The 17,379-nt window shown below is 38.9% G+C and overlaps 1 protein-coding gene across 1 annotated transcript in view; it reads left to right on the forward strand.

Annotated features, from left to right (window-relative positions):
* Window positions 1-204: 204 nt before the first annotated feature.
* The window catches only part of ATIC (5-aminoimidazole-4-carboxamide ribonucleotide formyltransferase/IMP cyclohydrolase), a 67,948-nt gene continuing 50,773 nt past the window's right edge, over window positions 205-17,379 (forward strand). The window contains exons 1-4 of the mRNA XM_081332996.1: window positions 205-377; window positions 1,732-1,858; window positions 15,009-15,085; window positions 15,814-15,880. Coding sequence (XP_081189122.1) covers window positions 356-377; window positions 1,732-1,858; window positions 15,009-15,085; window positions 15,814-15,880 — 293 coding nt within the window. The 5' untranslated portion in view covers window positions 205-355. The remainder of the gene's footprint in view (window positions 378-1,731; window positions 1,859-15,008; window positions 15,086-15,813; window positions 15,881-17,379) is intronic.

The raw sequence follows: 17,379 nt of genomic DNA on the forward strand, positions 1-17,379 counted from the left end.
AACTTCCGAGTTTTACATGGTACAAATGAGGTAGAAGATACTGTTACAGCACCAAAGCCATTTAGTCCAGGTGACCAGTGAAGGTGGTTTCAGCTTTAACACTGTTCCTTGACTAGAAAGTCTAATTCAGGGATCACTCCCCTTTTCCTTCAGCACCCAAGCTCCCTTGCATTTCTTTCCACTTCTGCCTCAAAGCCTCAGTGATTCAGTTCTCTCCCCGCCTTCCCAGCATTCGATACTAACTCCACCCCCTTCCTTCAACTACGGCCTCATTTATTTCCCCCGCGAAGGGCAGGCTTTCTTTCTCATCGCTTTTTCTTCTCCGGGACTGTTTTCTTGCAGAGGGTCTACAGACATGGCTTTGAGGCAACAGCTGGGTGAGTTTCAGTTGCTGCGAGTTTGCTGCACTGCAAAAATTTTGCTCGTTTACTTTCTCAGCAGCAGAAAACGCCCCACTCTGAAAGAAGGGAGCACCGCCCGTTGGAGGGCTCTGCCTGGTTTGGTGATTAGCTCACGGGAGGGCTCCTCTTCGGCCTGGTGTTCTCTGTGTGCTGAAGTTCTATCTGATCTGTTCAATGTTATTCAGAAGCAAGCCTCGTGACCTGTATTGACGCTTTTCACCATATGGCTTAAATTGAAGGGAAACTTACACAAAAGCTACAAAAGGCTAGCAAACAGTATCTGCATGAACTACTAGGTGATAGAGTGTTAAAAATCAACGTGCATAGTTAATCAGTGTCCTGATAGGTTAAAAGTTTTAACCCCGACCTATCCAAATTGCAAGTTAAGGCCCACGAAGATCAGAAGCGAGTGGAGTTTCTTGGATTGAATCCCTTTCAACTATTGTTGGAAGGTTGCCTTTTTCAATATACCTTCTTTGGCTCCTGATGAATGTAATCCGCAATTTTTCTCCCTGGTTTGGTGGTTTCTTTTTTGCATATTTTTTCAAGAGGAGCTTGCAAATACGCAGGGACAATTTGCAGTCTAAAACGTAAAGTGCAACGCGATCTTCGCCATTTGATTCTTATGACTGCGGTGCAGATTTGCAAACTTCGAATTAAATAGAAACCTTCGAATCCTATTGAAGAACAGAGTACAAAACCAACATGTTACATCACATTCACAGTGCACTTTGCCCTCTTATTTATGGCCAATACATTTTCTCTTGTGGAATTCCTGGGAAATGTATATGAAATAATATGGGTAGGAATAAATTAACAAAAGGAAGAGCTATAGCAGCTGCGCCATTATTCTGTTATTCCAAGCATTACATCAGTTGGGAGGCAGAAGGAAAATTGAAAATGTTCTGTAAAATACATTTTGTAAAAGCTCCAAGATTGTTATACAACGCTCTTTATTCTGATAGTAAACAAAAATTATTCTGGGCTAGCTCCCTCCACCAGTGATGCCTTCCTCATGTGAATTACAACTCCAGCAACACTGAAAGTGATTGATACTGTAATTCAACACCTACTGGAAATGCTGAATTATAGAAGATTATTGTTAAGTTATGGTGAGAAGTGGCAATGTTTCCATTTAATGATAGCAGGAAAGGCAATGCATAACTGCAACCTACTTGGTACATCAGTTTTTAAAAACAATCTTTTTTCATTGGTGATTACCAGTTCTTATAATAGAACTATAGTGAGTTTAGCTATATAACTGGTCCTGTATGAATGTGGGGTTTTCCTGTATATCAATATTCTCATTCAAAAATTTCTTTTGTTTCAGCTTTATTTAGTGTCTCAGATAAAACTGGCCTGGTGGAATTTGCAAAATGTCTGACTTCCTTGGGTTTGACTTTGGTTGCCTCAGGAGGAACAGCAAAAGTTCTTCGGGATGCAGGTTTGAATGTCAGGTAAAATAAAAGATTGGACTTGATTGGATCTTGCTGTGTTGTCTCTGGGCTTGGGCTGACAACTGGGGTGACAAAGTCTCACTTTGCTTCTTCTATTACGTCACAAATACTTACTTTGAAGGATAATGAGGTTCTAATAGTGGTAGATTCCCAGCTGTGCAAGGCTTGGATGAAGCAGATTAGACCAGGGGTCCCCAACCCCTGGTCCTTAGATCAGCACCAGGCTGCGGCATACCAGCAACTGGGCCATGCAAACAAGTGAAGCCCCATCCTCTGTATGCAGGCAACACACAAAACCATGCCTTCTCTGGTCTGCAGAAAAATCTTTCTCCACAGAATCGGTCCCTGGTGCCCAAAAGGTTGGGGGCCTCTGATCTAGACCAGGGGTGTCTAACTGCCTGCCCATGGGCTGGTTGCATCATGCGGAGGCTGTACCCACCCCAGCTCCGGCAATGCGAAAAAAGTTGTGATACATCAAGAGGTGTTACATGACGCAGCGAGTTTGACATCCACGATCTCTACCCATGTTGGACAAATTATGCTATTTAGGTACTAGCTCATTGCCTGGAGAGAGAGAAAGCATATCAGGTGATGTGTATTTGTGTAATGAGGGAGAACATGGCCTAAGGCAGAGTTCCCCAACCTTTCTGGGTTAGTAGCCTGGAGGGGAGGGAGGGGGAAAAGAGGGGGTTGTTTTGTGTGAGGGGCATATGCATGGGTGTGTACGAGCACCCATTGCTTGAGTGATTGAGACAGAGAACCTGTGACTAGCAAGTGAGGCTCTGCGCACTTGTGCGAGTGTGGCTACAAGCGCCTGCGACACTTGTGTGAGTGGGGCCATGAGTCCCTTTGACGCTTATGCAAGTGGGACCCTAAGTGCTCGTAACATTCTTGTGTTTAGGGGCTCACCTGTGCACCCCAGACAGCCACTTATATGGCCCGGTTGCAAATAGGCCACAGACCTGTAGTGGGCCACGGCCCACAGGTTGGGAACGCCTGGCCTAAGGAGATCAACACCCTATATCAAGATGTGCATAATTATTAGTTAACTTCTTTTCCTCAGGCATAATGGACCAAAAAAGAGATTTAACTCTTTCTGAAAAATCAAAAATTATAAAAAGTCTTTCAGAGGAATGCCTCACTTGAAATTGCTAAGATACTGGGGCATGATCACAGAACCATCAAATGTTTTGTTGGAAATAGTCAACAGGATCACAAGAAATGTATTGAGACAAAAAGATGCATATTTACTGCCAAAGATTTGAGAAGACTCAAATGTGAAGCTACCAGGGATCCATTTTCCTCCAGTGCTGTTATATTCCAGAAATGCAACTTACCTGGAGGGCCCAGAAGTACAGGTTGTACAGTGCTCAGAGAAATGGCTATTGTAAGGAAGGCTGCAACCAGACCACTGAATAAGACACATAAATTGAAACTGCAAAACTGGGCCAAGAAATATCTGAAAACAGATTTTTCAAAAGTTTTATGGGCTGATAAGATGAGACTGACTCTTGACGGAGTAGAGGGATGGGCTAGATCACTAATGGGCACAAAGCTTCTCTTCTATTCAAATGCCAGCAAGGTGGAGGTGGAGTACTAGTATGCGCTGGCATTATTAAAGATGAGTTGGGTGGACCTTTTGGGGTTGAAGATGGACTTAAAATCAACTTCCAAACCTACTGCCAGCTTTTAGAAGACACTTTCTTCAAGCAGTGATACAGGAAAAAGACTGCATCTTTCAAGAAGATCATGATTTTAATGCAGGGCAATGTTTCATTGCATGCATCAAAGTACTCCACTGGGTGGTTAGCTAGTAAAGGCCTTAAAAATGAAAGAATAATGACATCTGACCTAAACCCTATTGAAAACTTGTGGGCCCTTCTTAAATGAGAGATTTATGGTGAAGGAAAACACTAAACCTCTCTGAGCAGTGCCTGGGAAGCAAACCTCTCTGAGCAGTGCCTGGGAAGCTGTGATTGCTGCTGCACAAAACATTGATGTCAACAGATCAAGAAACTGACAGACTCCATGAATGAAAGGCTTATGACTTTTATTGACAAGAAGGGTGGCTATATTGGTCACTGATTTTTTTTTAATGTCAGAAATATTTATTTGTACATTTTGAGTTTGTTTATTATTCTCACTTTAACAGATGCAACTAAATGAGTGACATGGGGCAAATTTCATTTTTCATTCAGTTGCATGATAATTCTGCACACTAATAATTGCCCAATAATTGTGCATGCATAGATATTCTCCTAAGACAGCCAAAATCTCACTTTTACTTCCTTAAATATTCAGGTTTGAGGTTTATTAACATTTTGGATTGACCAAGAGTACTGCAGTTATTCAATAAGAAAAATTATCCTCCAAAATGCAAGTTGCCTAATAATTGTGCCCACAGTATATACTTGTGTGAGCAACTACAACCCAGTCATCTTGGATTTTGAAGATAAAGGAAGTCCAAGATATTTGGAGCTCACAAAGTCTACTTCAATCCTTTTTCCCAATCTTGAAGAGGATGGGAAAGGAATATAAGAATTCTGGAAATTACTGGTTATACAAATGGGGTTGCAGGTTTCTGTGTCAAAAGTCTGGATGATGATAGACTGCTGGCATGAGATGGGTTGAACCTTACAGGGACTACAAAAATATGTGTAACTGAAATATAGGTTTGCTTAAAAGATTAAAATTGAAACTTGAGGGGTTTTGAAGATGAAAAACGTGATTGGAAGTTAAATACCCCAAACAAAAGTTACAATGTTGTGGAAAGTGCAAAAGAAGTGTAATTATCAATAATGGCATCCACTTTGAGATATATGTTAGGAGCAACTTTAGTTTTTCAAAATCAGACATTGTACCATTAATTATTCCTTAAAAGGTATGTATTTCTGTATCCAAGCCAGTTTCTATAAGATGACTTCACTACTTGCATTCAGTTTCTCGCATATTGAATTATAAGGCTAGCTTGGAATAAATAATTTTCTTTTAACTTTTGTCTTTCATCTGAAAAAGAAAATAGGAATTCCTCACTGCATCTTGGAAAAAATCACTTTTGTGTACAGGTAGTCCCTTGACTTATAACACACTTGGTGGCCATTCAAAGTTACAACATCACTGAAAAAAGTGACCATTTTTCACATGACCATTGCAGCCTCTCCATGGTCATGTCATCAAAATTCAGATGTTTGGCAACTGATTCATATTTATGACGGTTGCAATGTCCTGGGGTCATGTGATCACCTTTTGTGACCGTCTGACAAGCAAAGTCAACGGGGAAGCCAGATTCACTTAATAGCCTTGTTACTAAGTTAACCACTACAGTTAACAACTGGGGCAAGAAAGGTCATAAAATGGAGCAAAATTACTTAACAAATGTCTCATTTAGCAACAGAAATATTTATTTATTTACTAGATTCGTATCCTGCCTTTAACTCAAGATGAGCAATAATACTTGTCCCTCCTATTTTCCCACAACAACAACCTTGTGAGGTGGGTTGGGCTGAGAGTGAGTGACTGGCCCTAGGTCACCTAGCCAGCTTCCATAACTCGGACAGGACTAGAACCCACACTCTCCTGGTTTCTAGCTCAGCACCTTTTCCACCTTATCTAGCCCATCACCTTATCCAAACTGGCTCTCAATGTATATGATAGTAACAAAAACTGACAATCACAATCACTCTGTGAAAAAATTGTAATTCCTCAAAACAATGATGTCCAGTGATTTCATAGAATCATAGTATATGATTTATACATATGTACATACGTGTGTGTGTGTCTACAACAGCACCCTGTTCCATTGATTTTATATATATATATATGTGTGTGTGTGTGTGTGTGTGTGTGTGTGTGTATGTGTATGTATAATGCCATGTAAATGCCATGCACTAAATAATAAATAAATAGAATCATAGTGCTGGAAGAGACTCAGAGGTCTTCTAGTCCAACTTTATGCTCAAGGCAGGTGTCAAGCTGTGAAGCCTACTGTCTTTAGGACTGCTGCATGCTTCTAGCTTGCCAACAGTGTGAAAGAGGAAGAGAGGAAATTTTTGAATCCACAGGTGCTCTTTATCAAGGTGAGAGCTGAAGAGTTGTTTTGGCTGACTAAAGTTTATTCTCATAACAATTAATGGAAGATATATTAGACAATGTGACCTGAACTGTCAGAGAGGGGAGGGAGTTTTACTCTTTTAATTATCTGTTTCCCACCGTAGTTTCCAAGTTAGCTTTTCTTCAAACTTGCCGGCTTGTTTTATGCCTAATAAAGTTAACATTGGAGTTCACTATGCCTCTAGTGTTTTGCTTGGTTGGGCTTTTCAGCCGGAATATGACAGCAGGAGTCTTAATAACATTCCAGGGAAATAGTTGTCCAGGCCATTTTTGAAAACCTCCTGTGATGGAGCATCTACAACCTAAGGAGGCAACCTGTTCCATTGATTAATTGCTCTCACAGTCAGAAAATTTCTCCTTATTTCTCAGTTGGATCTTTCTTTAACAAGCTTCCACTCATTATTTCTTGTTCTGCCCTCTGATGCCCTAGAGCAGAGGTCCCCAACCTTTTCAGCACCAAGGACCATTTCCATGGAGAGAGGTTTTTCTGTGGACCAAAGCCTGCCTCCTGCAGATGGGGCTTTGCTTGTTTGCCCGGACTGGTTTCTGACATGCCATGGCCCAGTACCGGTCCACGGACTGGGGGTTGGGGACCCCTGCCCTAGAGAATAAGTCAATCCTTTGTGTCAACTATCATGTCCCCACAATCCTTCTCTTCAGTAAGCTAGACATATCTAGCTCTCTCAGTTGTTCATCATGCAGTTTAGCCTCCGGGCCCTTTATCATCTTTGTTGCTCTTTTCTGGACACTTTCTAGGGTCTCAACATTTTTTTGTATCCTGATAACCAGAACAGGACACAGTATTTCAAGTGTGGTCTCACCAGCATAGTGTAAAGTGGTACTACTTGATGCTATCCATTTGTATGATGCTATCTGATAAGTGATTTAGTCCTATACGTTTGTCACCCTCCCCACCAGTTTTAGTTCAAATCCTTCAAATGAGCTGACCAAGTTGTTTCCAAACATATGCTTTCTTGTCCTTGTCAGGTGCAGTCTATCTCACTAGAAGCCCTTCCTGTAGGTTAGGGGTGTCAAACTGTGGGCCCACAGGCCGGATGCGTCGTAAGAAAACCGTGCCCACCCCATTGCAGGCAATGGGGAAAAAGCTCTGATACGTTGCATGACATCATGTTACGTCACGAGTTTGACATGTCTGCTGTAGGTAATGGATCTGTCAGAAGAGTAAAAAACTCTTATCAGAGGGGATGGATTGTGGTTCATTTTTGATGCATGATAAACAAAGAAAACCCGAAGCATATCTTCTACTATTAACCTTTTTAATTACAAAGAAACTTATAAAAACACAGAAAGGCTCACGGCTACATGTTTATCTCACCAGAGAACACAAAGAAGAGAAAAGAGAAAGTAAGTTTTGCTTTGGACATGCGCACACAGTAGTAAACTGGCTGAACATGAGACACTCACCATGGTTACAATGATAAGATAACAAGACTGCTTGCAAAGTACAAAACCATAACTTGCTTTACTGAGAAAACAGAAAAACGCAGTGACAGGATCCATGGTCAAGAAAGCCAAAGTTCCCATGGTGGCACCATCCTTTGAACCAGCAATTTACTTCTAAAATCCTCTGTGCCCTCATTGGATATTGACCTTCAATTGGAAGTACAGTATAAATGAGATGACCACCTGTGCTCCTAATTCTTTGGCTATCCTGCATAGTCCATTGAAATTGCTTTCAGAGTCTTAGAAGTATTATTTGTCCCAATATGAAAGAAGAGAAAGCAATAATTATTGACAGGCTGGATTATTTTGGTGAGCCTCTCCATCATATCTTTAATCTTTGCACTTGGACCAGTTTGCTCTGGACCTCGGGACGCCTCTGCTCCAGGGCTTTGGAGCAGAGCAGGATGCAGCAACCATCCCTGCCAGCGAGAGTGAACTTTGGATTACTTGGATGCAGGCAGAGCTGTACAGGAGAACCATGTTAAAGCAAGTATATGATCTTTAACTCAGTGGACTTTGTGGAGATTTCTAAAAGTGAAAGTGCACAACAGATTTAAGTGGGTGAAAATGGCTGCCAAATCATCTAAAGTTCCTAGAAGCGCGGGGGCTTCCTCGGTGCAGCAATCTTCGTTACAGGCTTTAATGCCCCTGCACCTGCACCTGCACCAGCTTTGACAGTAAAAGATTTGCAGGATGTTTTGCAAGAGGCTATGAAAAAGCAATCCCAACAATTAGTTGAACTTATGGATGAGAAGCTTACAGATCTTATGGATGAGAAGCTAACAGAAATGAAGGCAGACATCTTACTTGCATTTCAAGGCATGGCTGTTTGCATTGAGCGTTTGGACGAGAGAGTGGAAGAACTTAGTCAAAATAATATCAGATTAGATGCTAAAATGATGGATGCTGAAACTGATGGATAAGATTGACGACGATTTAACCATGGTGCAGTACCATGAGATGGAGTTTGCTGTGAGAATTAGGGGCTTAAAAGAGGATTCTAAGGAAAATTTGAAAAAAGTAGTTTCAGAAGCCCTGGAAGGCGTTTTGGGGCGTTCAGCAGAAGATATTATGGTGGATATAGACAAAATATTTCTTGTTAATTCATGGATTGCAAGACAAAGGAAATTACCTAGAGATGTGGTGGTTTATTTTACAAAGAGAGCAATTAGAAATGAGGTCATTCAAGCTTTTTATAATAAATTTGCAATTGCAGAGCAAGAAGTTTTGATTTTAAAAGAGATCCCTCCAAAAATTTTAAGAAGAAGAAAGGAGTTTGCTTTTTTGGCAGAAGAATTAAGAAGACGGGATATACAGTTCAGATGGGAGATTCCAGTGGGTATGGTGGTGATGTATGCAGGCACGAGACATCGTCTTCTTACAGTGTTACAGGCACGTGATTTCTATGCCAATGTTTTAAAGGCAGTCCCTATACTACTTTTGGAATCTAAAAAGAAGAATGGTGAGGGAGAGCGGCAATCACAAAGTAAGAATGCACAAGGTGCTGAAGGAGTTACGCAGCTGAAAGATGGAGAATTCCAGAAAGTTACAGGAGTGGATCAAATTTCAGTATCATCGGAAGAGGTTAGAGACCAAAGAATGACACGTGCTGCTGCTAGACAAATGAGGCAAGAGCAAGAGCAGCAGAGAGTCATGACGGCACCTCAAAAACTTACTTATAGTGAAGCAGTGGGAGGAGCGCGACCAAAGAGAGTGCAGGTGATTTTGGAAGAAGCACTCCAAAAGCTTCAAGTCGTGAAAGATGGCGACAAAGCTTCTAACCTGGAATGTTAATGGTCTAAACTCACCACATAAGAGAAAGAATTTCAATATTTAAAGCAATTTAAGAACAATGTTATTTGTCTACAAGAAACACATATTAGAGCCACGGATCAAAAGTATTTGTTAAACTCGAGGTTGGGTACACAGTTTATTGCTTCTGCGACTGATAAGAAGAATGGAGTGGTCATTTATGTTAAGAACACTTTGACAGCGACTTTAATTGAAACAGATAAACAAGGAAGATATGTTATGATTGAACTGTTAATAGAAGGCAAGAAAATGCTTTTGGTTGGATTATGTGCTCCTAATCAACAACAAGGAGATTTTTATAGTTTATTACACAGCAAGATTATTCAGTGGGATTATAAATCTTGTATCTTTATGGGAGACTGGAATGGCGTTTTGAATGTACAAATGGACAAGGGAGGTCTTTTTAAAAGCATCCCAAGTCATGCTAAACTGCCTAAATCTTTTTTTGAGATGAAGGATGACCTGGAACTGAGAGATGTTTGGAGAGAAAGGAATTTGCAAGAAAAAGACTTTACTTTTTTCTCTGACAGGCATCAATCTTTTTCTAGGATTGATTTTGTATTAATTACCAATGATTTCTTTTCTAGGATTAAGAAGATCAAGATTTGTCCAAGAACTATATCTGATCATAGTCCAGTGTGGTTAGAGATAGAAAAAGATAATAGGGATAGACGGTTTTCGCACTTAAATGAAAATTTGTTTAGATACCAGGAAAATGTGGAAGAGTGTAAAAAACAGATGAAGGAAGGAATTTTTTAAAATTAATATGCATAAAGGTACTTCTATTGAGATGGTTTGGGATGCAAGTAAAGCTTATATGAGAGGTGTATTAATATATTTGAATAATAAACATAGACGTAAATTGGAATTCAGGAGGAAAGAATTAGAGGATGAAATTAAGGAAAAAGAAAAGGCTTTAATTTTGAATCCATCTGATGGGAAGATCAAAGAGGTAATTACTTTACTTAGGGGTCAGTTTGACAAGTTAATGGCAGATCAAGTGGCAACTAATTTGCGGTATGCTAGACATAATACTTTTTGTAATGCTAATAAACCAGGTAGATGGTTAGCTTATTTGTTAAGGAAGAAGCAAAGGGCTGCTAATATAGATAGAACATAAGGGTAAAATAGTGTATCAGCAGAGTCTTATTAAAAAGACTGTTGTTGATTTTTATTCTAAGTTGTATGCTAGAGATAAGATTAGGTAAAAGGTAAAGGTTCCCCCGCACATGCGTGCTAGTCGTTTCCGACTCTAGGGGCCGGTGCTCATCTCCGTTTCAAAGCCGAAGAGCCAGCGCTTGTCTGAGGACATCTCCGTGGTCATGTGGCCGGCATGACTAGACGCCAAAGGCGCACGGAAGGCTGTTACCTTCCCACCGTAGTGGTCCCTATTTTTCTACTTGCATTTTTACGTGCTTTCGAACTGCTAGGTTGGCAGAAGCTGGGACGAGTTAACAGGCGCTCACTCTGTCACGTGGCACTCGGGATTCGACCCGCCAAACTGCCGACCTTCTGATCGACAAGCTCAGCATCCTAACCCACTAAGCCACCGCGTCCCTTTTAGAGATAAGATTAGAGATGTAGATATAGATGATTATTTGACAAGAGCTAATATTCCTGTTCTTACGCAAGAACAAAAGGAAGGGATGAATCAATTGATAACTGATGAAGAAATTCTTTTAGCAATCAAACAATTGAAAGTGGGTAAAGCGCCGGGTACTGACGGATTGACTGCTGTGTACTATAAAAATTTGCAGTTAGAAATGGTGAAGCCTTTAAGGGAATTGTTTAAGACAATTCAAATGGGAGGAGGGGTAGCTCCATCTTGGAAGACTGCTTTTATTTCTTTGATTCTGAAGGAAGACCAGGATGTCACCCAAGCTAAAAATTATAGGCCAATATCACTTTTGAATACTGACTATAAGATATTTGCAAAAATTTTAGCTAACAGATTAATGAGGGTAATACAACAAGTAATTCATGGTGACCAAACTGGATTTATAATGGTAGACAAATGAAGAATAACGTGAGACATATTGTAGATTTATTGGAATTTTTGGAAAGAAACAACCAGATCCCTGCAGCGTTGATCTTTTTGGATGCTGAAAAAGCCTTTGATCAATTGGATTGGCAATTTTTGATGAAGGTATTAGAGAAAATGGAATTTGGGGATAAATTTTTACAACCAATTAGGGCAATATATCAAAAGCAAACAGCCCGTATAATAGTTAACAATAGCTTGACTGAACCATGTAATATTGAAAAGGGCACAAGGCAGGGGTGCCCGTTGTCACCTCTATTATTTGTTCTAACATTGGAAATATTACTGATTAAAATACGTGATTCGGAAAAAATTAAGGGAGTTCAAATAAGAGACCAGGACTATAGATTGAGGGCGTTTGCAGATGATCTGGTTGTTACAGTAACCCAGCCGGATTATTCAGTTGTAGAATTGATGGAGATAATAATGCAATATGGGAAAGTTTCTGGATTTAAGATCAATGTACAAAAAACTAAAATATTGTCTAAAAATATGACAGTATCACAAAAGGCTGTTTTAGAAGAACTAATGGGATTTGAAATAGTTAAAAGGATTAAATATTTGGGGATATATCTGTCAGCCTCAAATGTGAAGTTTTATAAAAATAATTATGAAATGTTATGGGGAAAAATACAAAAAGAATTAGATAGTTGGAAAAAATTACAACTATCTCTATTGGGAAGAATTGCGGCTGTGAAAATGAATGTTTTGCCAAACTTTTTTTTTATTTCAAATGATACCTATACTTAAAAAGGATTTAAATTTGGAGGAATGGCAAAAAGGAATTAATAAATTTGTTTGGGCAGGGAAAAAAACACGAGTTAAATTTAAGATAATGCAAGATACGCGTGAAAGAGGTGGTCTTAAAATGCCGAATTTCAAATTATATCATGAGGCTGCTGCTTTGTCAGCGATAAGTGACTGGTTTAATTTAACACAAGGGAGATTATTAAATCTTGAGGGTCATGATTTGTTATTCGGGTGGCATGCATATTTATTGTATGATAAGAAGGTGGATAGTGTGTTTAAGACATATTTTAAGGTGTGCTCTGTTGTGAGTTTGGAAAAAGTATAGACATAAGTTAAGCTACAAGATACCCATCTGGGCAATACCTAAACACGCAATAGAAAATATAAATGTGGGATTTAAACATGATGAGACTACATATAAGGAAATTTTAAGTTTAGAAAGGAATGTATGGCAATTAAAGCCATATAATATTTTAAAAGAAGAAAAGATTGTACAAACTTGGTTTCAGTATGGGCAATTACAAGCTACATGGAAAGAGGACCAGAAAACTGGTTTTTCGATGACTGATGAAAACTTGGTAAAGCAAATTAGAGATCAAGGACAAGCACATATAAAGAGGATATATAGTGCATTGATAGAAATTGATTCAGAAACGGAACTCGTTAAAGACTGCATAATAAAGTGGGCTCAAAATTTTCAAGAAGTTATAACAATGGATACTTGGGAAAAGATCTGGGTTAGAAATGTGAAATTCACACAGGCCCAAAATTTAAGAGAGAATTTTTATAAAATGTTTTATAGATGATGGCATTTAGATCCTAAAAAATTAGCAAGTATGTATCCGAATTGCCAGCCCAAATGTTGGAGGTGTGGTTGTGAGGATGCAACGTATTTTCATATATGGTGGACTTGTAAAAAGGTTAAAGCTTTTTGGATTAAAATTTGGTGGAATATGCAAAAGATATTTAAGAAAAGGATAAAGTTTTCTCCACAATTGTTTTTATTGGGTATTATTACAGAAACTACTGTTATAGATATTAAGTTGATGTTGAATTTAATTACGGCAACGAGACTTTTAGTAGCGCAATATTGGAAGAAGGAAGAACTGCCGACTATAGAAGAGTGGACTTTAAAAGTTTCTAACTTGGCGGAGATGGCAAAAATTTCAGCGTATTTGAAAGACCAATCGCAACAGAGATACATTGTGGAATGGAGGAGATGGATTGATTATATTCAGAATAAATATGGGACTAAAAAGTTTCATTTAGCATTTGAATAAGTAGTGGATCTATATGATGTATAACTAGTTAGTAGGTTTTATTAATATTTTGACGATGGCGAGTTAAAGTGCGATAGAATTTAATGTTTTATTGTTGTTAGCATATTTTAGATTATGTTTGTTTGTATTTTTATACCCTGTATTCAGCTCTGGGAAGTCGGAGAGTGGGGAGGGGAGGGAGGGGTTGGGGAGAGGGGAGGAGGGGGGTTTTTTGTATTCAAAAATGTATTGTGAAACTTTTCAATTAAAAAAAAAGGAAGACAACACATTTCCCTTAAGAATTTGTCTAGTCTACAGATTGTTGTCTCTGTTCCTTTAAATAGTGAATCTCCAATCACCAACACATGCCTTTTTTTCTTTGGGAAAGTCTGAGCTACTTTACTTCTGTCACTGGTACATTTGGTAAAGTCAGGTGCCTGCCTGTTAGGAAACAGGCAGGTACCTGACTTTGCCAAATGTACCAGTGACAAGAAGTAAAGTAGCTTATATCCTTCCTGGGGGAGGATATAAATATGAATATTTCATTAATTGTTAATTGTTAGTTAAGAAAATTATAAATTATTTAAAAAATCTGATTACATATGCTAATATGCTATATAGACCCATGTAATAGACTAAAGACACAGCAATAATTGCTTAGTAAAGGAAGGAATCTATCATGGTTAATGTATTTCCAAATAGCTAAAAAAATATTAGGCAATCTTGCTGGAGGAGGAGAGACCCTAAGAAAAATGGCAGAATTTGAAATATTTATACAGAACCAAAATAATTTATTAGGCTGCATTTACAAACAATAAAAATTGATAAAATAGATGCAAAATTTCAAAGAAAAAAACCCAGTTGTCAGAATCCATTTATATCACATTCATAAATGTATGTTTAAAACATTATCCCCCCCATGGATTCTGCCATCTCCCGAGGAAGGAGGAGCGCATGTGGATTCAGCCTGCCTTAGGTTATTTCAAAGACCAAGGGAAACCTTTTGAACTGGGGGAACAAAAGTGAGGGTTAGAGAAGAAGGCATCTGGCCTGTGTCTTCATTTAAATCTGTAGAGGAAGAAGGCAATAACCATAAAGATTCGAAGTTCATTTTTTCCCATGAAAGGGATGACACGAAGTAAAATGATGGGGGCTGACCAAATGGGGTTGAGGGAAGGGGGGTTGAACCGGGAACCCTTTATTAAAGTTTCAATTTGTAAAACAATACTATGTCCTGTCTTGTATTTCCACAACCAAGCATGTCCTAGTAAAAGTTCCTTTTGTACTAGAACTGACTCCCAAGAGTTTTTGTTTTCCTAAGACGTGGATTGGGGTGGGTCCTGACACCAGTGGAACAACCTGTGGAGCAAATCAATAAAATTTATACCAAGCTACAATCTGAAGCAAAACATAGAACATAGTACAAAATGTTCCGAGGTGGTTCCAACGTGACCAAAAGTATTAACCCCTCCATTTTTCCCCAAGAATCCCAATTTGACATGAAATAAGTTGACACAAGTAAATGGTATCCACCATTCTTTATTTCATAGAGCAGACATTTTGCTTTTGATGCACGACTTAATGTATTCTTGTAAATAATAAAACAGCAGTCTAAAAAGGCAGCAAAACTGAAGCTTAGATGCTAACCCTTTTGTTATATGAATGATGTAGGTGCTACATAAAGTTTCTGATTCCTCATTTGTTTTTGGAACAGAGATGTTTCCGATCTTACTGGCTTTCCAGAAATGCTTGGAGGACGTGTGAAAACTCTTCATCCTGCAGTGCATGCAGGTATGTTACTCTGTTATGAGTGAATTAGTACTTTATTAGGGTCCTAGAACAGCTAATAACAAAAAACAGATTCTCTTACATAAAATTGATACTGTAATTTGCATGGAGCTGCAAAAAAGATGGATTGATTGGAGTTTCAGTTAATCTATAGCAGCCTTCCTCAGCCTGTTGCCTTTAGCATGTCATCATTTAAATAAAAAAAGGAATGATGAAGGGATTCAGGATTGAAGTCCAGGGCATTTCAAAAATAGCCATCTAAAACTGCTGTTATTCAGACAGCTAACTCGTGTCCCAGTTGCATCCAGACTGCAAGCTGGGAACTTGTCATAAAGGATTCTTCCATATGAATGCATTTTTCAGCATGGTAGATATGCGAGACAGGAGAAGGCATTTTATCTCTGATACCTTGTTTCACACATCAAAGGCTGAAAATAAATCTATAGAATAATTTAAAATAGTGTGCGTTGCAGATACTGTTTCTCAGGTAACATTTTTAATATATTTACAACTTCTTGGCTTGTTTCAAAGCAATATTGGGATGATTAGGGTTAAAAGAAAAGCCAGCTTACTTTCAAGAGTAAAACCATTACAAGAGAATGGTTTTCATATGATTTTCTTAGTATAGGTCCCACTGCTATTTGCCATTGGCAATCTTTAGCAAGGGCTTGAAGGGACTGGACTGTCTTTTACATTTTCTCAGCCTCTCCTTTTCCTCACACAAAAACTAGGCATCCTGGCTCGTGACATTCCACAAGATAAAGCTGACATGGAGAAACTGGATTTCAGCCTTGTAAGGTAAAAAGGGTGGTTAAAAAGGTAAAGGTTCCCCTGCACATGCGTGCTAGTCATTTCCAACTCTAGGGGCCAGTGCTCATCTCCGTTTCAAAGCCGAAGAGCCAGCGCTTGTCTGAGGACGTCTCCGTGGTCATGTGGCCGGCATGACTAGACGCCAAAGGCTCACGGAACGCTGTTACCTTTCCACCGTAGTGGTCCCTATTTTTCTACTTGCATTATTACGTGCTTTCAAACTGCTAGGTTGGCAGAAGCTGGAAATTATGAAGTCAATTCATATCAATTGATGGAAGTTAACTTGCATAGAAATTAAAGTTTGTTTTTCACTATAAAGTAGCCCCCCCGTCTCTGTGAGTGCACATTTTCAGAATTGATGCCTTTTTTTGTGAAAGGGGGGAGGGATGTGTAATTGTGCAAGAAATGGACAAATCTTGACTTCTCATCATTTACTTTGAAGCAATGGCAAATATGCCCTTTTAAGATTTACTTAACTTTATTTGAATTTCAACATGTAAGTCAACCTCAGACGTGAGAGGCCAAAGTGTCAGGGCCAGTCTTTGATGCTGAGATTTGGGGTCTCCCACTATTCTTAGTCTGCCACTGCATAACTTTTGCCCCTTTCTTTAATCAAATATTGAAAGAAAACTTAATACATGGTGAATTTAGTATTGGAGTGACAAATATTCCAGAAAGATATGCAAATAGAATGCTTGTTTTTTTATTTATTAAATGTTTATGCACCCATCTCACTAATACAGCAATTCTGGGTAGTTTTCGGTATAATAAAAAGTAAAAAAGATAAAGAATGCAATTAAAATTAGTAGAGTTAAATAGAAAAGCTAAAAAAAACAAGGTGATGGGTAGCCTCAGGCTAGGGATCTTCTCTACCTGGTCAGCTACCCCCAACATAATATGCAGAGCCCAGTTTTGAGATTCTTCCAGAAGGCCAGGAGTGTGGAGACTTATAACTGAAGGCAGTCATGGTGAAAGTAAAAGTTGCTTTTCTAACCTTTCAATATTTTCAATATTCTGAAAAACTTTTTTCAATATTCAAAGTCAAATTCATTTCCAGCCAAAAGGCTCAAAATGCTTTTCAATATGGTGTATGAATAGCATCTTCTTTGGAAGTGCACTGTATCTGATAAATTATTGTTATTGGGACTATTCCTTCTTTATTTATTTTTCCCTAGTTGGCAAACATTCTAGAAACAGCATATAATGGAGGCAGTCTGTTGGTATGATGTAGACAAGTTCCAAAACTTCCCATTAGTGAAATCTGAAGGATGTAATAATGTTAGCAGCATGCATTAGTCAGCAGGAAAGCCATGCTCACAGAAATGTGCTCTTACCTTGATTTATTGTAGTGCTCTTCCTTTAGCCAAACTTGATAGAAACTAGGAAGATCCCCATCACCAGAGCACCAGTGTCAAACTGCCTGAAAGCAATTTTCAGGTGATGATTCAGGAAAGACTAACTAGCATAAGATTCTTCATGGGCCACAG

This window comes from Vipera berus (assembly GCF_964194415.1).
Source record: "Vipera berus genome assembly, chromosome: 1".
NCBI classification, from domain to species: Eukaryota; Metazoa; Chordata; class Lepidosauria; order Squamata; family Viperidae; genus Vipera; species Vipera berus.